Source organism: Rhinolophus hipposideros, assembly GCF_964194185.1.
Source record: "Rhinolophus hipposideros genome assembly, chromosome: 2".
Lineage (NCBI taxonomy): Eukaryota > Metazoa > Chordata > Mammalia > Chiroptera > Rhinolophidae > Rhinolophus > Rhinolophus hipposideros.
In genome coordinates this window covers 51,040,995-51,065,520 of record NC_138048.1, presented here as the reverse complement: position 1 = coordinate 51,065,520, position 24,526 = coordinate 51,040,995, and the positions used below count along the sequence as shown (strand labels likewise).

General features: G+C 41.8%; 1 protein-coding gene across 1 annotated transcript in view; it reads left to right on the top strand.

The window, feature by feature from the left end:
- Positions 1 to 6,788: 6,788 nt before the first annotated feature.
- Positions 6,789 to 24,526, top strand: part of OSBPL11 (oxysterol binding protein like 11) — an 83,626-nt gene continuing 65,888 nt past the window's right edge. The window contains exon 1 of the mRNA XM_081028804.1: positions 6,789 to 7,702. Within this exon, the coding sequence (XP_080884930.1) occupies positions 7,515 to 7,702 (188 nt within the window). The 5' untranslated portion in view covers positions 6,789 to 7,514. The remainder of the gene's footprint in view (positions 7,703 to 24,526) is intronic.

The following is a 24,526-nucleotide window of genomic DNA, read 5'->3' as shown; positions in this document are numbered from 1 at the left end:
AGCATAGAACACATAGCAGTTATCCAGCATCCCAGGGGAAAAGACTAAAAAGAGGGCCCAAGGCAAAACCATCAAATAGGCAATCCACCTTCCATGTAACCAACCCAACCCAAGTCCCTGCTGCCGGGATCCTGTCCTTGATGGCTGGTACTCCTGGATCCTTTCCTGTTGGGTGTTTTCTACTACTACACCATCCCAAGTCTCTTCTCACAGATGGAAAAGAGATTGAACTAAATCCATTTACACTGGGGTAGAGCAGCAAGGGGATGGTTAGGAGGACACCACCGCCGCCACTGACACCGCCGCCACCACCACCACCACAACCACGCAGGAAGGCGTTTCTCCAGGAGCCAGTGCTGGGTTACCCAATAATCGCACCAGTAAAGCACCGGCTCTCCAAATATTTCAAGTTTGATATATGACATTTCAAACCAGTTTCTCATGGAGGAAAACCAAACTTTGTTGGGCATCTTTCTTTTTTTTCTTTTCTTTTTTTTTTTTTACTATTGTCATTTTTATTTAGGTTAACTTTCTCCCATTCACAGGCTTGTATTCACACAAGGGTTATTGAGAGCTACAGAGTGCATATAACAATGATCAAAGACAACAGAAGTGAGTGCTGAGTTTTATGGCAAGAATAAGGCAGTTTTTTAATATATGAAATTAGTGTTTTTTGCCTATGATCAGCAATTCTAATTGTGGTGCTTGACATTCAGTGTTAATCCACCAGCTCTAAAACTTATTAAAAATGGCAGCAGAAACATTGGCAGCACAGAAGCAGATCAGAAATTGTCGAAAACAATGAGAGCTTTATGATCAGCCATGAAATTGAGGTTATTTTAGAAATCCGACTTTTGCATGGAATCCACAGGTGCAGAATCAATAGCTCACGAATAATGTTTGCAATTGCAGACAATTCTGGCAGTACAATTCAAAGTTCCCAAGTGGGGGGAAAAGAACCTTCATTTGTTGTTTTTGCCTTTGTTTTCATCCGGATGTGTGGAGCTCCTCATCCCTACCCAGTGGAATGAACAATTGAAATAACAGTAAAGAATAAATGTCAACTTTTCTTCTTAAATGAAGGAAACACATCAAAACAAAGAGCCTATGAAGGTAGGAGACCTTCCTTCACTTTATCACTTGTAAAAGTGTTTGTTGCACATTCCCTTAAGCAGGTGTGTAGGCCATGGGAGCTGTTTATGTTTTAGCTTCTATATTTAGAATTATCTAGGAGCCACCCCAAACCATAACTCCTTAATTATTCAGGAGCTTCTGAAAAAATGGTGAAGAAGTGGCTGAAGGTGTACAGGGGATCATCTAATTGGGTGTGGCAATTTTCTTCTCCTACTCGTTAAATGAGTGAAACCTGAGGACCTCATTTCTGTTTTTCAGGCACAACCCTATGCTTCGTAGCATGTCTGACAAGAAAGTCATTTTACTCATGCCACCCATGGTGAGCTATCCTGGTAATGGCTAATCCTTATGCTGAAGAAATAGAAACCATCCAAGGAAAAATTAGTAACCTAAAACTGACAGTATCTTGTCACAAGCACCCATTAATGAATACCATGGAGGTTTACATGCTACCTATTCATTGCCATTCTGCAATTTACATGTTGGGCATCTTTCTGTTTGTTTCACAGCTTGGTATTATGTTTATTTTTTGGAATTGTATATGAGAAACACCATCTTTTAATGCTTAGGGCCCCAAAGGTGTAACTCCTTCCCTGCCAGGGGCTTTATGAGCATATCCGAGGCCTCAGTCCTAAATTACCACGCAGAGGAGTTGTTCTCATGAAAGAAATTCAAGCCATGCAGAAGCAGGGGGAGGTTAGGGAGTGAAATGATGCTAAAACTTGCAAAATGAGGTGAATTTAATATGGATGATTTTTCTCATAAGAGTCTACTTGCTTTCTAATGGTATGCTAATCTGTAAAGTTTGTGGACACTATTCCTAGGAGATGTTCTATGTAAAAAAGTTCTGTGGTCAAATAATTTGGGGAAATAATGTAACTTCTATCTCCCTTATGAAGATTTATGATACATGTTAGCATATTAAATTCTCCAAGAAGTTCTGCAGTTAAGGAACTAGTGTAATTTTAAAAACTCAGTGTTTTACAAAATGGATCTACTCACAGCAAGAAAAAATTTAAATCAAGTGTCACCTGTTAACGTTATGCAATATTGTGTGGAGCACATATTGAAAAATGCTAACCTAGTGTTTGCTTTTTATTTATTTACTTAGTTATTTAGGTGATGGGATGTAGGTTTTTCAGAAGAGATAATGACACATGTCCTGTTAAGTAAATCAGTGTTCTCCTGTCAACTGACTTATTTGATGAGAACAATAAATTTGCACGCTAACCCCCAGAAATTCCCATGTGATTTCACAATAAAGTGTTAATAATTGGCTTTCTTTCTCTCCTTTTCCATAGTATTCACCCCTTGATGATGGAAAGATCATGTGACTTCAGTTGACTGTGCATTTTTATGGGCTCCTGCCAGTAAAACCCTACCTGCACTAGCCAAAAAACGGACGAGATGAACACACCACATTGAAGGCACTTGTGTTCTCATTTTATAATACAGCTTTTTTTTTTCAAGTCAAGTTGTTGTCCTTTCAATCTTAGTTGTGGAGGGTGCCATTCAGCTTCAAGTTGTCCTTTCAGTCTTAGTTGTGGAGGGCGCAGCTCAGCTCCAGGTCCACTTGCCGTTGCTAGTTGCAGGGTGCGCAGCCCACCATCCCTTGCGGGAGTCGAACCGTCAACCTTGTGGTTGAGAGGATGTGCTCCAACCAACTGAGCCATCCGGGAGTAAAGTGGCAGCTCAGCTCAAGGTGCCGTGTTCAATGTTAGTTGCAGGGGGCAGAGCCCACCATCCCTTGCAGGACTTGAGGAATTGAACTGGCAACCTTGTGGTTGAGACCGACTGGCCCATGTGAGAATCGGACCGGCAGCCTTCGGAGTTAGGAGCAGAGAGCTCTAACTGCCTGAGCCACGGGGCTGGCCCAATAATACAGTTTTAAGAGCTAATTTTACTGTCTATTGATATTTAAGCAAAATACTTTTAGGTTCAATTGAGAGAAGCAAAGAATGGGAGAAAAAAAATGATTTTATCGAAATCTGAGCACAGCAGCTATTCCATTCTCTCTTGCCCAACCTTCCATCCTTCCTCTCAAAGAAAAGCTCTGAGTGTGTCTATTTCTTTTACTCCCACAACAAGGTTTGAGTTTGGCAGGGGAATGTTTCCATGAAATGCTTGCTCCCTTGGAGCCCTTTAGCTGAATCACACCCCTGGAGTGGGAAATTGCTAAAGGATTTCTGCCTAAACTGGAGGCGGGGAGGGGAGGCCTCCTGGTTAATCGAAACTCTGTTTCACAGCAGTAGTAGTAACGTCTACTGTGAATAGGAACATTTCAGAATTTTTCTTCCTTTTTCCTTCCTTCTTTCCATTTTCTTTTTAAATAAAAATTATGGGTCCAGCGTCTTATTCTCACCGTGGCTCTCATGGGATCAGTACTGCTCCCCACTCCACTGTCCCCCTCTACTTTGCCCCCCGTTTCTGTGTGGCCTGTCTTCCTCTTCCTTCCAGATGCTTTAGCTACAGGCTCATAGAGAAAGTAGGTCACTTGTGCTTCAGAGAAATAAATCACCTTTCCCTCCCCTGTACATCAAGAGAAAGAGAAAATGAAAACAGCCAGCATTCGTTTCATGTTAACTAGATGCTAGATACTGTGCTAAACACTTTCTATGTATTTCCTTATTCCATTCCGTTTACAGATGAGAACCCTGAGTCTCACCTGCCATTGCTCCAATGAAGGCCTCCACTCACAAGGCTTCTTTTCCTTGATTGAAGTTTGAATGATCATGAATTAGGGTGGCTTACTTCCACCGCTGGCTAATCTCGTTGATTACATTGAGATACTTATTTCACCCAATACCAGACTATAAAAGGATAACTCTAAATCCTGTTGCCTCTACATTTCACAGTAGGCTATTACAACAACTGCCATACAGGTACTATTTTTTTCTTGGACAGTGTTTGGAATTTATTCCATAAATAATGAAAGGTCTTTGGAGGTTTCTGAGTTTCAAAGGGAGCATGATCAGAGTCTGTATTTGATCTGTATTTCCTTGATGAAACATGTAGAACAGACAGGAAGTGGAAGGCCAGGAAAAACATTACAGCACTATTGCAAATCCAGTCTATTAGCAGAACTGTAGCTGTCCCCACCCCACCACCTTCATATACTGGGGGTGCCAAAAAATGTATACACACGACTTGTACTTATCTTTTGTTATCGGTATATATTGAGTATTACAATTTTAATACAGTTTTTTCCTTTCTTAAAATGTGTATACAATTTTGGCACCCTTTGTAGTTTGAATCCGTTTACTTCTCTCTGTCCCCACTGCCAATATCCTAGCCTAAGGCATTATTGCTTCTCACCTCATTTCCTGTAATAGCCTCCTAATTAGTCTCCCTGCTTCCTCTTTTTTTCTCCCACTAAAATCAATTCTCTATGTGGCAACTACATTATTTTTTAAGAACTAACTTTCTTTTAATATAATTCACCTACCGTACATTCACCCATTTAAAGTGTACAATTAAGTGGGTTTTAGTATAGTCACAAGATTATGCAACCATCATCACTATCTAATTTTTTAAAAATAAATTTTATTGGGGAATATTGTGGAATAGTGTGTTTCTCCAGGGCCCATCAGCTCCAAGTCATTGTCCTTCAATCTGGTTGTGGAGGGCGCAGCTCAGCTCCACGTCCAGTGGAACCGACAACCTTGTTGTTGAGAGCTCATACTCTAACCAACTGAGCTATCTAACCCCATCACTATTTAATTTTGAAACACTTTCATTACCCCTCAAAAATTCTATACCCATTTAGCAGTCATTCCCCATCCTTTTTAGCCCCTGACAACCATGAATCTACTTTCTGTCTCTATAGGTTTGCCTATTTTGGACATTTCATATGAGTGGAATCATACAACATGTGGCTTTTTGTGTTTTGCTTTTTTCACATTCCTTTTTATGGCCAAATAATATTCCACTGTACAGATATACCACATTTTACATTTACACCAGCATTGTATGAGGGTTCCAATTTCTCCACATCTCTCATCAACATTGATTATTGTCTATTTTTTTGATTACACTCATCCTAGTGGGTGTAAAGTGCTACCTCATTGCAGTTTTGATCTGTATTTCCTTGATGACTAATGATGTTGAGAATCTCTTAAAAGTATTTATTGACCTTTTGTATATCTTCTTTGGAGAAATGTCTATGTAGCTCCTTTGCTCAGTTTTACGTTGGCTTTTTTATCTTTTTATTAATGAGTTGTCAGAAACATATTCTGGATATAAATCCTTTATCAGATATATAGTTTGCAAATACTTTTCTCCCATTCTATGGGTTGTCTTTTCATTTTCTTAATGGTATTGTTTGGAATGAAAAGGTTTTAATTTTCATGAAGCCCAATCTATTTTTTCTTTTGTCACTTATATTTTGGTGTTGTATCTAAGAAGACTTTGCCTAACCTCAGGTCATGGAGATTTACTCCTGTGTTTTTCTTTTAAGAATTTAATAGTTTTGGCTCTTATATTTATGGCTTTGATCCATTTTGAGTTAATGTTTGTGTATGTGTGAAGTAGGGGTCCAATTTGCATGCTTTTATATGTAGATAATTCAGTTCTGTTAGCACCATTTGTTGAAAAAACTAGAGAGATGTTTTAAAAACAAAGATTGGATCACAACTCTCCTGATTAAAACTTTCAGTGATTTTCTATTGCACTTACAATAAAATACAAATTTCTCTGCCTATTGCTTCACTCTCATTTCCCACCATTCTCTCCATTGCTTACCATGCTCCAGGCTCCCAAGTCTCTCATTTCCCAGAACAAGCAAAGCTTGCTTTTTATCTTAGCTTCCTCATCTTCCTGAATCTCTCACTTTCAAATGTCATCTCCTTATAGAGGAGTTTCTGTGACTGTTCTTCTAAAATACATTCTCCATCCCATCCTTTTTATTTTTATATAATCCCCTTTTATTTTCTTCTTAACTTTAATTATCTATATGTCTGCATTAAATTTGCTACTTTACTTTTTTGCTTTGAGTAATACTTCTTTGCCTCTACTATATTGTCTTGCATATGGTATAAGTTCAATTCACAAGTCATGTTGTTAGAAACAAGAATTTAAAATTAGAAAGGACTTTAGAAATCACCTAGTCAACCACTCTTCCTTTAGAAATGCCGAAACTGAGATCTAAAGAGGGTGAAAGATTTGTCTGATGGCAGAAAGAGTACCTAGTTTTCATTCTCTGAGCTCTAAGTTCCACAACAGTTTCATTTTCATTTATAACATTTATTTGCCTTATTTCAGTATCATGCTTTTTCTTTTTTTTTTTTTTGCAAAATTAGTAAAATGAGGCGGTAGTTTTTGTAATTTCTTATAGAAATGGCATTATTTTTCTAAGCTTTCTCCCTAAAGCTGGAATTGGTCCTCAAATGGAAGGACAGTGCCTGGCTAGGAATGCCGGAAGTCACACTCCACAAGGGCACTGTCTCCAGTCGCTCCTTTGTTTCTCCCTCCCTGGCTGTCCCAACTTCTCTTTTCTCCCCTGCCGCACCCTCACTCTCCCTTTGTACCGGGTCCGCCACCGCAGCGCGGCTACCCCGGAGGCTCCGCCCCCTTAGGGCCGCGTGCCCTGCTCCAAGATGGCGTCAGGCGCTTCTGCTCCAGGGGAAGTGAGCTCACGCTACTCCGGAAGGGAAGGCGGGAGCGAGCAGGCGCGTGGGTGACCTGCCGTGGTGCTGTGGGTGGGGCGCGGCCGGGGCTGTGCTGTTCACGTTGGGGCTGGAGAGAAGGCGAGGGACTCGCCCACCCTGGGGAACCCAGGGGAGGGCCCAGGGCCGGGACGTTGGGGAAAGTTGGTCTGAACGGCTCGCCTGAGGCTGGACGAAAGGCCGCCCTGGGAACCGGCGCCCCGCCCCCGGCGGCCTCCTGCCCCGACCCTCGGCTCGGGCTGTGCGAGGGCGGCCCCAGCGCTGGCTCCGGGGCTGCACCGGGCCTCCCCCTGAGGACCCGCGGGAGAAGAGGGAGCGCGGCGGGTCAGCCCCGAGGTCAGGCCGCCGCCCCGTCCGTGGGCCGCGTCCTGCGCCCGCGCGCTCGGCCGGGCTGGAGTCGGCGGCCGCCCCGCGCGGCGCCTGCTGCTCCTGAGTATGCCGCCGCCGCCGCGGGCAGGCTGACTTCCCTCCTCGCTTTGCCGGGAGGGAGATACACGTTTAAAGGACCCCCGTCCTCATCGCTACCCCGACCCTCTTAAAAGTTTTCCTTCAGGGGGAATGCTGGTCTTCTTTCCCTGGACAGTTTGATGGTTCCCACTCCAGCCGCCGTCCGCTTGAGCGAGTGGGATCCCCTTTGGATGCAATCTTAAACATCATCACCCACAGAGCTACCGAGTTGTTCTCTCCTCCCAAGGACAGACGGACTTTGGAGTTAAGATGCAGGGGGGTGAACCAGGGCCCACCGTGAAAGTCCCGGAGAGCGAGGGAAAGCTGGAGGGCCTGGCCCCCGCGGCGACCCCCAGCAAGAACAGCAGCGGCAGCTGCGGGGGTGGAATCAGCAGCAGCAGCAGCAGCAGCAGCAGCGGCAGCAGCCGCGGAGGCACGGCCAAAGGCTGGCAGTACAGGTGAGAGTCTTATCCCAAGGTGGAGCTGGGCGCCGCGGCGTGCGGGGTCTGCGTGCCTGCAGCTGGCTTCCAGAAGCAACTAGTAATAGTGCCATTTGGCCCTGGGGTCACAGCTTTCCTTCGCGAGATTGCATGCATTCATTCGTCTGCTCAACCGGTATTTCTTGAGGCCTGTTGGAGAATCGTTAAGTGTATCCCGGAACGTCCTCTGCAACCCGCGAGTTACTCCTTCCTCTGATTTGATTCTGTGCTCACTTCTGTTTTTGCCTGTGTTGTCATTTATTTATTCGCAAGCCTGCCTCCTCTGCTTGACTGGGAGGGCAGGGACTGTTGAACTCCGCTCTCTCCAGAGGCTAGCAAATGCTAGATGTTCAGTGTTTGGCCAGTGAGTCAGTGAAATAATTGAATCGGAAGAGGAGCTTGCCCTCTTGGTGTTTGTGACTTCCAAGGGGAGATGTACATAAGTGATTTGAATACAAAGGCAGAAGTTCTGATAGTAGTGCGTCTTAAACGCTCTAAACCAGTGTGCCTGGAGAGTTTCCGTGTATCGGGCGCTGTCTCGATGAGAAATTCTACATTTCTTAATTTTCATTAATACAAATGAAAAACTTAAGGAACAGGAAGGGTCCTGGAGAAGCAATGGTAGTTTTGCTTTGTTTTGTTTTGTTTTGATATGTAAAGTACACAGGGATATAGCCTTCCAGAATCTTAAGAATGAATGAAATTAGGGTATCTTATGGTAATGGAACTAAAAGGAGGAATTCTTAAATTTTGGCTGACTGTCTGTACGCCTAACTCTAGTCCTTTTGAGCCCTTGTGCTGCCTGTAATTGTGAAATTTGTGTGAAACTTGAGAGGGATTGAAGCCAAGATTTTGTGAAGGATGTACTTTTATCATGGATAATATCCATACATGTGAAATATGCATGACTATATTAACGTACAGAAACAAAGTGTAGGTTATAACTTTTTATTGGTAAATGACCATACGACAGGAAAGTATATTTAGTTACTGTGAGATGTCAGGCCCACTTTTGGAATCAGCATGATGTTTTTTTGTGTGTGGTTTAAGATTAACCATATAAAATTATTAGTTACTTGGCAGGGATATTTTGATATGACTTAAGGAAGCAAGATAAAGTAATATGTCAGAGGTCAATTTTATGCCATCCTCAACTCTTTCTGAAACCCAGTCTCAATTGAATTGAAAAGTGAAACAAGTTTCTTAGAAGCATTAAGGAGAGTTGTCCTAAAGCGATGCACATTACTTCTGTACATTCATTCAGAACCCTATTATCCCTCATTTAGGATATTATTTAACGGTGATATAATTTTCAAACTAGAATCTATTGGAAGCACAAATGGCAAAGGTTATCAGGGGAAATGTAACAGAGGAAATGGCAACTGACAATGTCGGACAGCCAAAGAAGATTTGAGAAATTGACATGCAGGCTCAGCAGTATTACTTCCTAGTACAGTAATCATGGTCACAGTGACCTTAAGTCATTCAGGAAAGCACACTGTTTAAGAAGGCAGAGAATTGTATGATACAGTGGTGAACAATTTCAAAGAAAATAGCCAAAATTTAAAAGAAAAATGCTTAAATGTGTGGAAAATTTAATTATGTGGAACTCTTCCCCAAGGATGCAGATAAATAAGGTATGACTACATTTACACACTGACATAAATTTTCATTTTCTTGAAGCTTGTCTAAGGCTTCAACCTAGCCCTTCATCTAATTTATCCCTTTGTCTTGTAGGACACAGATCAAGCAGTTTCCTCCATTGTCTTCTGTTGCCCCCTCTAACCTGGCTTCTTCCCTGAGGCTCAAAGTCTCTAGATTTTTAAAAAACAGCAATAATAAAAATCAACCTAATCCTTTCCTCTTAAAAGCAATTTATACTCACTGCTTTCATTTTTTTTAAGCCTCATTTATTACTCTGTCCTCACGAAAGATATGAGCAGAAAAACAGTGTTTTTAGATTCTTATTCCAATTGATTTCTTTATATCTGTTATAATTCTTTTCTTGACTTTTTGATATTGCTTTTTCTTGGTTCCTCCTTTATTCCTCTGACTGTTCCTTTTTCAGTTTCTTCGGTTGGCTCTTTTTTTCCTTTAAAGGTTGATATGATACTTATTTTATCATCCTCCCCTAAGTTACGTGCTTTTGGTTTATCTTATTTTCTTCTGTGGTCTCAGCTCTTTTGGGAACCCACAAGCCATATATCCAGCTGCCTGCCTGTAGTTTGCTGCTATCCCGTTTTTAAAATTGAGATTTGTTGTAGAGTTATCTTATGGAGTGGTTGAAATTTAGTAAAGATTCTGGGCTTTGCCTTTGCAGATTTAGCAATTTAATTAGCATAATGTTTTCAAAGTTCATAAGTGTTGTATCATGTATCATTACTTTATTCCTTTTTATGGCTGAGTAATATTCTGTTATGAATATACCACATTTTGCTTATCCATTCATCAATTGATGGACATTTGGGATGTTTCCGTTTTGTGGCTATTATGAATAATGCTGTGAACATTTGTGTTCAAGTTTTGTGTGGACATATGTTTTCATTTCTCTTGTGTATATAGCAGGTCCTTGAATAATGTCATTTTGTTATGATGTTGATGAGATGCCATACTCTTGTTTATATCAGTTAGCCTATGGTAAAATTGGTTTCATCATAATTGGTTTTGCTTAAATTTGCAGAATCTATGGATGATATTAAGTGAGGACTTACTACATACCTAGGAGTAGAATTGCTGGGTCATATAACTCTGTTTTAACTTTCACAAGGCTTCTTGAGGCTCAGCTGGGAGGGATCCACTTCCGGGCTCTTGCCAATTCAGTGTTTTTTGCCTATTGGACAAAGACCTCAGTTCCTCATGAACTGACTGCTGTCAGCCTCTTTTTGTTCCTGGCCACATGGGCCACTGCACAAAGCATCTTACTACTTGGCAGCTTGATTCATCAGAGCAGGGAAGTGAGAAGGCAAGAGAGTGGCAGCAAGGCGGAAGTCAGTCTTTTGTAACCTAAGCAAGGAAGGGAAGTCCCATCACTTTTCACTTTTCGTTAGATGCAGCCCACACAAGGGCGTGAATACCAGCAGGTGGAGATCATTGGGAACCATGCAAGAAGGTGCCTATTACAGATGTTAATATAAATGTACTCTAGGTTGTCATCTACTATTGAAATAGATTTGACAAGTAGGCAGTTGGAAATTTGTTGCTATAGCTGAGAGTTTGGGACTAAATTTGATGGTTGGGGGAATAAAAGGAGCTACTCGGAGTTGCAATGTCCTAGACGTGTTAGTAGGCTGGACAAGAAGGAAACCATTATAAGGAAAAGTGATGGGGTGGAGGGTGGTAGTGAGGGAAGGAGGTAAAATTGACCTCAGTCATACAGATTTGAAACTTTGGAAAGTCTGCAGAAGAAACAGATTTTGAGAATCAAAGGATGCATTTGGTTTTAGGCATGTTGAGCTTCAGTTGCCAGAATGGTTAAGTGGCATATTGAGTCATACCTTAGAGACATGGGGGATTAGAAATGTAGATAGTTGCCTTTATAGTTTTCATTTCTATTTTCATATTTAAACCTCCTAACAGTTCTTTAGGGCGCTGTTATCCCCATTTTACAATTGAAGCAAATGGAAGTCAAAATGTGTTGGCCAAAGTTACATAGCCAGTAAGTGGAAGAACTTTTATTTCTAGGTAGTTGTATGCATAGAGGTATTAAAAGAAGATAAGCTCCCTAAAGGAGTGAATAATTATTGATAAATAATTAGTTTAGGACATGGTGGTTTTATTATTTACTAGTGTTCTGACTCATGCAGCAAATGTTCTTGAGCTATACCATGTGTGAAGCCCTCTGTTAGTGAATTCCAAATCAATGTGTAGGTTCAGAATAATGAAAGTAGAGACCTCAAGACTTATTTTGGGAGGATCATGAAAAAGAATCACAAGGGAAGAACCTTAGCTGCATTTGCAAAATATATCATGTCCTTTTTAAAAATCAGAGTTGAGAAGTGAATATATTAGATTAGCTTTAAGTTTTCTTCTTTCCAGAATAATTGACACTTATGTAGTCTTTGCTAGCCATTTAAGAAGAAAATAAATTTCGTAATTCTGGATCCTTTCTTCCTTTTTCATAGTTAATGTGCAAAGTTTATAAAATGTGCGTGTTTCCATTATTTTTATATTCTGCGTGTCTGCTTTCAGAAGACTTTACAAATCTGCACATCAGCCACTTGTTTATTAAAGTGGACAGAAGAAAACTGCCCAGAGGAGGAACTGAAAAGCAAATTGGGATATGTGATGGGCCTGCTTTTTCTTATTTGGGGCGTTATGCTGGCTAACCACCATTAACAAACAGGCAGATCTCCCTTCCTCATTAGCAAATAGTTATTGTTTTAGTAAATGGGTAGAAGTCTACAAATGTACAATATAGAAATAATTTTTGTGGTCAGACCTTGTGTCTTCCACTCTAAATACTCTGTTACAAGGCAAAGTACCTATTTACAAGTAGGGAAAGGAAAGCTTCGTAAATACAACCTAACGTTTACTGTATTCTAGTTTTTTATCACTTCTTTTGACGTTGATTTGAAGAAAAAGTCATAAATGCTTGCCTGTTTTTCTGTAGGTGATAAAGGAAGTTGAATGCATTTTTCTGTACCCTAGTTTTTGTTTTCCTTGTCTGGAATCTGCTATAGATGCTGTTAAAAACCAGGGAAAGACAACTTGTAGGCGTGTAACTTAAAACTATAAAATATTGTTCCTAAAATCTAGTGAGATTTATAGTAAGCCTTGAGGAACAAGATTTGGTGTATTATGGTATACTCTGATTTCTTAATTTCCTTATATTTTTGCTTAACAGATCTAAATATAGTCCATTTGAGTTCATATTTTCCATAGAAGTTAAAATGTATCGAAACTATACAAACAGGTTAATGTTAGAATATGCAAATTAGTCTTTTTAGTCCTTTTCAGATAACTCACATAATTTAGGTCCCAGGGGAAATTGTCCATCAAATAGACCTGTGGGAAATTATGTGTTTTTAAACTCTTGTTTTTGCTTTTGAGAATATTCTTGATGTAGATCATACTATCTTGAAGAGAGGGACCATCTTTGTTCTCTTTGTTGGAGGGAACATTTCCCTAGGAAAGAATCATCCTCTGTATTGGTTTTGCTTAATATCATAAAATCATTTGTGTTCAGACTTATTCAGGTTTAACTTACAACTAAATCGTCTGATTAACTAGTCACATTATTGTTTTGGCATTTTACCATCTGGGTTTTAGGACAATTTCTAGAGCAATTTAGTTTGCTGGTGAAAAAATGGATTTTTATTAGGTGTTGTAACAAAGCATGATTTCCCACTTAATGTCTCCCTGTACTTGAATTTGATTAGGCTGCCTTTGCAGTTTATTTCCATTGCTATTCTTAAGGTTGGCTGGATGGTCTCTCGGGGGATAAAGTAAAGTCTGTGTTGCTACTGGCTGCAGCTGGAAACCCTAATCAGAAGGATAGAAGGGAGAGAAAAAGAGAAGGAACAAGATGGAAAACGGAATGAAAAAGGACATAGCAAAGAGAGTCAGAGAGGGAGGGAGGGAATGAGGGATTCTGCAAATCCTGGAAACACAGATTTGGGTAGAAACCCAACTGTGTTCTGAGGGGGAAAGAAACGAGTTTGTAAAGATAAAAGACAGAAAAGCGGGGCTTCCAAAGGGATAACATAAATTGCTTTGAAAGAGCTGTGATTGGTGCTGGCAAACAGACTTACTCTATGCTAGATGATTAATTGCTTATGTCTATTTCTAGGTGAAAAAAAAAAAATTTTAATAGCGAGTTCAGTGATGCAGAGCTAGGACCAGGAACTGTACCAGTATGTAGCCGTTTGGTTTAGCCCAGATTAAGTTCATTCTCATAGGGGAGGAGGGTGAGTTAGCTCAGCTTCCCAGAAGCCTCCCAGCTCTGGTTCAGGTTGTTCTCTTAACAATATCAACACCATTCTGTGGTTTTGCTTTCACGTTTCTCCATTCTGATCAAGATCTTTCTGTAGAAAGTATCGAGGATCAACCATTAGGAAATACCGTTGGTCTGTCTTTGAAAAAGCAACGCTGTTCCCTCATTGCCAGGATGGCTGGTTCGTTCCCAGTATGTCATGTCGCAGGTAGGAGGGAAAGTAGTCTCCTGAGGGTACAGTAGTAAGAGAACTGTTGGCCACATTTGAGCAACAAGGAGGCCTGTTGGAAGCAGAGCTAAGTCATATATTCCGCAGATCCAAAGTTCTTTTGTAGAGGTGGTCTCAGTCGGGTTTATTCTTTGTAACATCTCTCGGCGTAGGGCGACCATTTCTTAGAGTAAATCAGGTCTCCTGTCAGCAGGGCAGGTTCACACATTCTTTGATCTAATCTCATGGGTCTGCTGATAATAATTTCTAAAGACAGGCTGTGTTTGCCAAAGAGAGTAGAGCTTAGATTGAGCAATACCAAGGGAAGAGCCTTAGGTGAAGGCAGAATAAAACACTCGACAAGTTTTACCATTGGAGTTCTGATGACCCAGTTGGACTGTTCTACAGGACTGGAAGCCTGGGGCTGATAAACACAGTGGAAGTGTTTTAAAGTCAGCCAGGTCTTACAGATTGTATAATTTGTCCAGTGAAATGCATTTCCCTGTTGCTATGGAGCTCTGTGGGGATTCCTCAAGTCAGGATGCTCTTCTCTCGGAGTGTTTAACTTACTGCGGAGGCTGTGGCTGCGGCCTGGGAATGCTTCCACTCAGTGAGGAAACGTACACATCATTACTAGCACATATTTGTGTCCTTGAGAAGGGGACAGCTGAAGAAAGTCCATTTGCTAGACCTCAAGGAGTCCTGCAGGTAAGGGAAAAGGTCCCGTAGAGGTCTGAATGGGCTCTCCAGAGTAGTGCTTTGGGCAGATTTGTCACGCATGGTATACCGGGAAGCTATCTTTGGAGGTGGCTTCCAATAGCATTGTTTTCCCCATAAAACCACTTTGTCAGTGTTGGGAGTTAAGTCATGTATATATTGTAATATGTAGTGTCATATGCAGTCAGGGAAGAGTGGTCGGTCATTTTTTGACCTAGGCATAAGGTTTTTTTTTTAGGGTCAAATTTACAGTCTTGTTCTAAGCATTTCTTTCTATTTTGTGGAACAGCTAAATGCTGCTTCCATTACTGTTATCTTTTAAATCTTCAATTACTCAGCCAGGAGCATAGGTGCTTCAGTTATATTGTTTTAATGCTGCTAACTTAGCAACAGCATCAGCCAAATGATCACCTCTGCTTTCCTCCGTGTTGGTCATTGAATGTCCAGGGATAATTTCTGATTGCCAAATTTTAGGGAATGGGATAGCCTCCAAGAGTTCTAAAACATAAGAACTTTTTTATCTTTCGTCCGGAAGCAGTCGAGAATCCTGTGTGTTTCCAGAGCATACCGAAGGCATGGCAACACCGCAGACGTACCTGCTGTCAGTATAAATGTTAGCTGTTGTATCTTTAGCTGAATTGCAAGCTCAGATTAATGCATAGAGCTTTGCTTGTTGAGCAGAGGTTGCCTGAGGCATTGGACTGGCTGCAGTGTTTTCATTTAGACAGACAGTTGCATAGCCTGCTTGACAGCGCCTATTTCATCCTTTAGGGAAGAACCATCAGTCAACCAAACTGATTCAGCGTTTTCAAGTGGTGTTTCCTATAAATCAATTTAAGGAGTTAGTTGGACTGTTAATGTCAGGCAGTCAGGAGGGGTTTTATCAGAGGGCAGAGGGAGGAGAGTAGCAGGGTTCAGAATATTACAGATAGCAATAGTCACATTAGGTTAAGACAATAAAAGAATTTCACAGGAGGTTAGTCTGCTAGTGAGGGGCGCTGAGTATGATGAAAATAAGGCTTCCACTGAATGAGGCACATAAACAGTCATGGAGAGCCCATTGTTTTCTACATGTTGACGTAAATTGACGGTGACCACAATAGCTCTCATGTAGGGTAGGAGACCTTTGGCCACCAGAGCTAATGTTGGCTGTAGTATCCAATGAGCCTGTTTGGTTTCCATGTCATTGGTCAAGATACCTAAGGGCTTTTCGATGTTGTAGTTGCTTTTGGCAGGATGTCATAGTACTGAAGATTTCCCTCTCGTGGATGAAAAGGAAAAAGAGCAATTGATAATGAGGATGGCCTTCTGTTAGGAGCATATGGGTCAGCTAATAGTGGTCAGAGAACCCTGGCTCATATTTGGTGAGCAAGCAGAAATCCTCCAGGAAATCCATCGGGGTCCTCTTTGGGTTTAGGGAAATCTTTGGGAATGGCATAGAGCTCAGTTTTAGTTCATATAAGGGGTCGATGATTGAACAGGCACCTTGAGCTGAGCTGCCTCCCGGATGGCTCATTCCTCTCAACCACATGGTTGCCGGTTCGACTCCCGCAAGGGATGGAGGGCTGCGCCCCCTGCAACCAGCAACGGCAACTGGACCTGGAGCTGAGCTGCGCCCTCCACAACTAAGACTGAAAGGACAACAACTTGAAGCTGAAAGGCACCCTCCACAACTAAGATTGAAAGGACAACTTGACTTGGAAAAAAGTCCTGGAAGTACACACTGTTCCCCCAATAAAGTCCTGTTCCCCTTCCCCAATAAAAAAATCTTTAAAAAAAAAAAAAATAAATAAGGGGTTGGCATCCTGGGCCAGGCCTATCCAATGGAACATTTTTTTTTTTGATAATTGAAATACAACTTTATTCTGATTTTAAGTGGAAAGGAATGGGAATGACTGTAAGAAACAAGATTTCACTACTGAGTATTGTAATGTGACTAACAGTATTATATTTGAAACTCAGTAAGTAAACAGCTGCTTTGCAAAACAGCTCAAGATGCAGGTCCAAAAAAATGAAGGTTTGTTTTTTTTAACTGTCGCATTCATTCTGAAGCCCATTCATCTCCCTCAGCATCTCCTACAGTAAGCATGTTCTGCGTAGCTATACAATAAAGTGCACACACGTTGCGTCTCTGACATCACAGGACAGTTGTCTATAAAACCAGACTTCTGATGCTGGTCTCCAGCTTCACTCTCTCACAGGTCGTCAGCTGCGTCTGGGAGAGCAGTTGTCCCCGCAACCTCTAGGTCATGCTAGTACTGTGCTGCCAGAGCGGGGTCTCTGATCACCGGCGGGGAAGGGCAGGCATGGCAGCGGGCTCCAAGTTAGGGTCTCCGATGAGTTTTCTAGCAAGCCAGAGACATTGAACTTACTAGGTCCTCTGTTGGTATGGAACACAAGGAAATGGACCTCAACACCCAGGGCAGCTACATACTTCTCAAATTCACCAGTCAGATGACGTTTCACAAATGTAGTTTTTCCAGTCCCACCGTCACCATCCAATACTAGTTTGAATTGAACTAGGGATTCTCCTTGGGCACCATTGTGATGCTACTTCCAGAAGCAGGTGATGGAGAGCTGGAAAGATGGCAGAAGCACAATTCAAATGCCCTGAGATGCAGCCATCGGTGCATCGAGGGAGAGTAGGGCAATGGCGCCCCTGTGGTTCGACTTTAAAGTAAAAGCAGAGATCTCAGAGAGCCTCAGGTTCATTGTTTAAGGGAATCCAGCGAGTGAAGGGTACAGAGGGGGAGGACAGGCAAGAGCCAAGGAGCAGAAGGTGCAGATGGTAATGAGATGTCAGAAGAGCATTTAGAAGTTAACTCAAATTTAGTAAGCCTCTGAGACAACTAAATTTGGTTAATTCAGAATTTGTCTGTTGGAGAGAAGCAATTTTTTTTTTTTAAGATTTTATTGGGGAAGGGGAACAGGACTTTATTGGGGAACAGTGTGTACTTCCAGGACTTTTTCCAAGTCAAGTTGTTGTCCTTTCTGTCTTAGTTGTGGAGGCGCAGCTCAGCTCCAGGTCCAGTTGCCGTTGTTAGTTGCAGGGGGCACAGCCCACCATCCCTTGCGGGAGTCTAACCGGCAGCCCTGTGGTTGAGAGCCCACTGGCCCATGTGGGAATCGAACTGGCAGCCTTCGGCGTTAGGAGCACGGAGCTCCAACTGCCTGAGCCACTGGGCCGGCCCCAGAGGGAAGCAATTTTTGATTCATTTATGTTTGGAGGCCTCAAAATGCCAATTAAAATAGGCTTTCCATTCAGGTTGCTTAATTTTGTAGTCTTTTTCAAATTGACTACGCAGGTATACCAACTTGGGGATTTTTAAAAAGCCCCAAGTTGGCCAGTTTAATTGTAAATCACCCTGGGTAATTATGGTCCAGTGAGACACAAAGTTCCAGGTCTAGCGCCAATAATTTTTGTACACAAATCCAGCGGGAGTTGTGAAGGTGGTGGGTCAACTGTTCCGTTAGAAAGTGAACTTTCTGTTTTTCAAGAGTAATTGCTCACTGGATGGGCATTTTAAGTTCCATAGACAAAATGCTGGCAACAGAGGATACCCCAGTAGAGCCTGAACCTTAACCAAGGCAGGAGATTCCGGTCCAGGAGGAGTTAGACCACAACATCCGGGGCCAACCTTGAGAAGATAGAGTGCAGTGGACTCTTGTAGGTACTTTACTTGAATCCGCGGAGGTGCTAGAGGAGGAGGCAAGTTAACTCTGGATCCCACTTCTCTAACACCACGTAATGATATCAGTCACTTTTGGCCAAGAGCTGCAAGTCAAACAAAAGCTTTTTTGGGGGTCTGTTTTAGGAACTGCAGTGTTGGGCACACAGATTTGCATAGAAACCCCAGCGATGTTCTGAGGGGGACAGAAAGGGACAGAGTTTATAAAGACCACAAAAGGGGGTCTTCTAAAGGAGTTATACAGGTTGCTTTGAAAAAGCTGTGATTCATGCTGGCAAGACGACTTACACGATGCTAGACTAGACATGATTAATTGCTTCTGTCTACTGCTAGGTGAAATTTTTATTTTTAATAGAGATTTCAGTGCTAGAGAGTCAGTTGTAGGAACTGCATCAATATTTAGCCATTTGGTTTAGCCCAGTTCAAAGTCCTGTTTTAGCTCACCTTCCCAGAGGCCTCCATTGCTCTCTTGACAATATCAACTCTATTTTGCTGTTTTTCTTTCACAGCTCATGCAGAGAAAAATTGAATGTTACTCTGAGTGTGTTATGGAACTAAGTGTGGTTTGAAGCCAGAGAGAGGTACCTACAAAAATACAATGAGAGAATAGACACACTGACAGAGAAGGTGGCAGTGGGAGTGTTAGTACCCTGCTGTTCTTAGTCTGTGGTGTCTTAGGCTTATCGAAGTGGCTACTGCAAAGACCTTCTGAAGTACATGGGGGAACAAGTAAATACTACTATGGGAACAAGATGTTGTATGAGAAACATTTTCTACTTTTCGCTGAAAAATTTTAATGTGTAATATAATGTTGCCCTCATTTGCAAACTTTGTTTTTGAAATAACATTTTTTTATTGAGAAAAACCTTTGAATTTTGAGTGATGAGTGATCTATACACATTCTAGGTTGAAAGAGTCATCTCCATATGAGTAAACTGAGGCCCACAGAGATTGATTTGGCCAAGGTTACTCGTGGCGTTAGTGGAAAAGTCCAAGCTAGAGCCACTGTCCTCTTTGGGCGCTCATTCCACAGTCTTAACACTATCTCACACTTAACTCTAGAAACTTAATTTTGAACAATAAGTAGTATTGAAAAGCCTACTTAATAATGCCTGAAAATATTGGTTATAGGTAAAAGCTACAGCCTATTTTTGTTGGCAAACAGCACTGCCATACGCCGGTGTGAGGAAACGCCCTTTTCACATTGGAGGAGAGGAGTTAAATGGGCGTGGCGTCTTCGGAGAGCAGGTTGGCAGTATCTGTGAAAACTGAAAAATGCACATGCCTTTTTACTAGCAATTGTATTTTAGAAATGGACACAAAGACGTGTGCTGTTCAGTTTGTTGCGGCAGCATTGTTTTTAATAATAAAAGCCTGGAAACATGTTCATTAGTAGGGGGACTAGTTAAATATATAATGATACTGCCATACGAGGGATTCCTATGCAGATGTGTTAAGCATGAGTTAGATCCCTATGTGTCAAAGTGAAACCATCCCTAAGAAAACTGAAAAAAAGCAAGGTACAGAACAGTATGTAATTACAACCATTAGTTTAAAATAGAAAGGCGTGTGTATGCTTGTAGGTACATAGAATAGCTCTGAAGAGCTACACAAGAAGTTGAGGGAATTCCTTGTCTCAACTTGTCTCACCAGGAGGGAAGTGGTGGCTGGAAGACAGATATTTTTCACTGTAATATGCATGTAATACTTGTTGGGAGACAGTTCTTCATGGGCCTCTCATGTTTGTGCATGTCTTGTGAGCAGAGGTACCAACCGCCCTTTTTTCCGTATTGTTTTTCAAAAATGTTTGTATAGCAAACAATCTTGGAAGATAGGTAGTTAATCTCCCTCCTGTGCAAAAGTCAGGTTTATTTACTGTCCAGTTTAATAACGTCTCCTTGACTCAGCGGTCAGGCTGATTTACTGCCTGTTAAAAGACTTGGGTTCCCTCCTCGAGGTTCCTCATTAGCTCCACAACCCGCTGTACTTGCAGGCGTTTCCTGCCCTCTTTGTGGTGCCCCGTGTGATTGGGGCTAACCACCTGGCTCCTGCTATCGCTGCGACTGCTGAAATCTTTAGTCTCTGACTCAGGAGTCTCGTGTCTTCTGGCAGCATGTATAAAACTATGCAGGCTACCATGTTAGCTTACCAGTGGGGTAACATCTGAAGATCCACCATGTAACAAAGGAGCCACTGCTCTTTTGAGGGATGACATCTCAGTGGTGACACTGGAAAGTCCAGATTGCCTGCCTTACTGGTACCCAGTTTTGGGGGGTAAGGTGCCAATAGGTCTCTGAACTTAAGGGAGTAAAGGTTATGCTGAAAGCAGAGAGGGGAAAACAGGACATAAAAATGAATTTTAGTTTTTCCACAGTGTAAGGTATTTGTGCCAAGGTGGCTATTGTTTGTCAAGGAGAAGTCTCTAAAAACTAGAAGAGAAACAGTTTTTTCCCCCCATGTCAGTCCAGCTTTGGAGACATTGTATTAGTGACGTACTCGTATGCCCTTCCCCAAAAAACAACGAAGTGTTCTGTGAGCTAACAACATAGTTGTGTTTTTTTTTTTTTAAAAAGTATAACTATTCTGCATTTTTATAAAACTTGATAAAAAATAGTATTTCAAACTGTACAGGCACCAGAAGTACACAGTGATCAAAAATGCACACACTTCACTTGGCATCTCCAGCACCTACAGCGTCTGGGCCTGGTCTGTTTTCGCATCTGTTTTCGGCAGTTATTCCCAGCCTTGCCAGCGTCAGCTGTCCCCTTTTTCCCTTTGCGTACTTTCTCTCCCTTCTTTACAGGGCCTTTTTAGGCTTGGACTCTGCCTTTGGAGGAGCAGGATTAGCAGATAACCTTGCATGACCTTCCCTGTGGTTCGTCCTTCATCTTGGCTTTATCTCCTTTAGCCTTCGTCTTGGGCATGATGGTGAGGGTGGTGGGGAGTAGGCGCTGGCTGCAGGGAGGCAGCTGCGTGTGCGTGGGCTTTGGTTGGTCCAGGGATCGTTCTTTCCTCTTCTTCACACTGCTCCCGATACAGCTTTCTGGAAGTTCTCAATATTATCTTAAAAATTCATGAGGATTTTGTATTCTACCCTGTAATATATTTGTTACTGGGTTTCCAGAGTTCAATGAATAATGTCCTGAGTTCAGGACCAGTGGAGAATAGGACATAGGGATCAGACAGGATGCTTATCAAATTGTCAGGTTTTTTGTGGTAAAATATACATACAAAATTTACCATTTTTAAGTGTGCAGTTCAGTGGCATTTACGTTGTTAGGCAACCATCACCACCACTATTCATCTCCAGTATTTTTTCATCATCCCAAACTAAAACTCTGTACCTATTAAATAATAACTCCCCATTTAACCCCATCACCCTCCTAGCCCCTGGCAACCACTCATTCTGCCTGTCTCTGATTTTGACACCTGTAAGCCCCTCATGTACGTGGAATCATACAATATTTGTTGTTTTACGTCTGGCTTATTTTACTTAGCATAATGTCCTCAAGGTTTGTCCATGTTGTAGCATGTGTCAGAATTTCCTTCCTTTTTAAGGCTGAATAATATTCCATTGTGTGTGTATACCACATTTTATGTATCCATTCATCTGTTGATGGATATTTGAGTTGTTTCCGTCTTTTAGCTCTCGTGAATCATGCTACTATGAGCATTGGTGCACAAATAATCTGTACGAGTCCCTGCTTTCATCCTTTTGTGTATTACCCAGAAGTGGAATTGCTCGATTACATAATAATTCTGTGGTTGAGGAACCACCGTACTGTTTGTTGTCCACGGTGGCTGTACCATTTTGCATTCCCACCAGCGATACACAAGGGGTGCCAGTTTCTCCATATCCTTGCCAACACGTCTTATTTTTTGGTTTGTTTTGGCTTTGGTTTGATGATAACCGTCCTAGTGGGTGTGAAGAAATAGTTTTATTACTGGAAAAGCTCACTGAGAAAGTGGCTTTAACGTGAATAGAGAAGGTTTGCTAATATTTCACCCTGGAATTAGGCTCACTTTTCCACCTAGTCATGGGCAGCTTGGAACACTCAGGTCTTATTGTTGTCAGAGTAGATAAGAATATCTTCTCTGTGTGAGAGGCAGATACAAGGACAAGTGCCCAGACTGGGGTGAGCCCAGCTGTAGAAGCATTGAGGGGAAGGAGGGAGTGGGGCGGACAGGAGCTCTTTGGAGTTCTCCATTTGGAAAAGTGTGAGGAGGGAGCAGGGTTCTTCTCATCACTTACGTGAGTTTTGGTGCAACTTCTTACAGTCAAGTAAATTTGCTCTAGAAAGATAGTCTAGTTTTACCCTGTTCTCCTAGCCACCCAGCCCAGTTTTGGGTATGTGTAACGTAATTTGGGAAATAAAGGCTTTTGGAAACACAGTTGTACATCCCAGAAGAGCAGTGCTCATACAGTCACATTGGAAAGTTTTTTAAAAATGTAATCCATACCTATTAATAGACACACTGATAGGTATAAATAGATCTGTGCCTGGACTCTCACACCTATTCAAGGTAATGGAACATTTAAAAATGTTTTATTTGATTATAAAACTAATATATTAAAATTGGAAAATGTGAAACAGTGAAGGGAGCAAAGTAAAACTATAGTTCTTCCATCCAGTGATAACACAGTTAAACTATTTTATATGCTTTTTGTTCTGTGCGTGTATTTTATATGCTATATAAAATTTGGTAACCTGCAATTTTAATGATTTTGAAACACTTTCCCAGGTTAGGAATTCATGAACATTTTTAATTGGTGAATACTATTCTATGATATTTCTTAATTATTTTCCGACTGTTATTTATTTGGCTTGATTTTTTTCCCCTTTCCTCTCCATTCATTTCCTTTTTTCTCCATTTTTTATTTTTAGTTTTTACTATTATAAAGAGTGCTCCAGTGGACACAGCTGCCTATTATTCTGGTCTACATTTCCAGTCATTTCTCTTGGCCTGGATACCTAGAAGTAAAATTCTTGGGTCAAAGAGTGTTACCATTTTTAAGGCTCTTAGCAGGAGGGAGGATCTCTCTCTCTCCACTTTATACTTTTTGGTATAGATTAAAACACAGAATTATAATTTGTTTTATTTGAGATTTATTTAGTATATGGGCTGTGAATTGAATGGGTTTTTTTTGCAGGCTACTCAGCATTGTCTTGTGGTTTTGTAGAAAAATTCTGCTTCTATCTTCCCATTGCTTAATTCATTCAACAGAGGTTTATTGAACACCTGTTATATGCCAGGCCATACACTAAGTAAGTACTAGGATGAGCAAGCAGTCACGGGCCGGCCCGGTGGCTCAGCTGGTTGGAGCTCCATGCTCCTAACTGCGAAGGCTGCCGGTTCGATTCCCACATGGGCCAGTGGGCTCTCAACCACAAGGCTGCTGGTTCAATTCCTCGACTCCTGCAAGGGATGGTGGGCAGTGCCCCCTGCAACTAAGATTGAACACGGCACTTGAGCTGAGCTGCCACTGCGCTCATGGATGGCTCAGTTGGTTGGAGCGTCCTCTCAACCACAAGGTTGCCAGTTCGACTCCCACAAGGGATGGTGGGCTGCGCCCCCTGCAACTAGCAACGGCAACTGGACCTGGAGCTGAGCTGTTCCCTCCACAACTAAGATTGAAAGGGCAACAACTTGAAGCTGAATAGCACCCTCTACAACTAAGACTGAACAGGACAACAACTTGACTTGGAAAAAAGGCCTGGAAGTACACACTGTTCCCCAATAAAGTCCTATTCCTCTTCCCCAATAAAAAAAAAATCTTTAAAAGAAACAATCACTGCTCTGTGGAATATCTTTTTGCAGGAGGAGGTGCAAGTGTTGCAGCCACTGCCATCTGTCATTATTTGCTTTTTCTTCAGCTAAGGAGGCTGCTCCCTCCTTTCCTCATGCTATTTATGTTAACAAGGGAAACAAACCGAAACTAAGCCTTTTTGGAGGAAGTGTTTGCCTAGTAGAAAGTAGGGATTTTGATGTGGCTTGATTGACACTTCCTTTATACTGACTACAGCTTGCATAAATTCCTGCCTGCAGTTAAATTAAGGTGTCCAAAACTGTTTCCTCCACCTGTGCTGTAGACCCCACCTCTCCCCCATTTCCCGTTTTCTCCTGAGTCTTAGTCTTTCTCTTTATTATCTCCTTTACATTAGGCACTTAGAACTACCCTGCCTTAAGCCCATACTCTCTTTTTTCCCCCTTTTTCCTCCTGCCCCCCAGCAACGCCCCAGTTCAAGCCGTTGTTT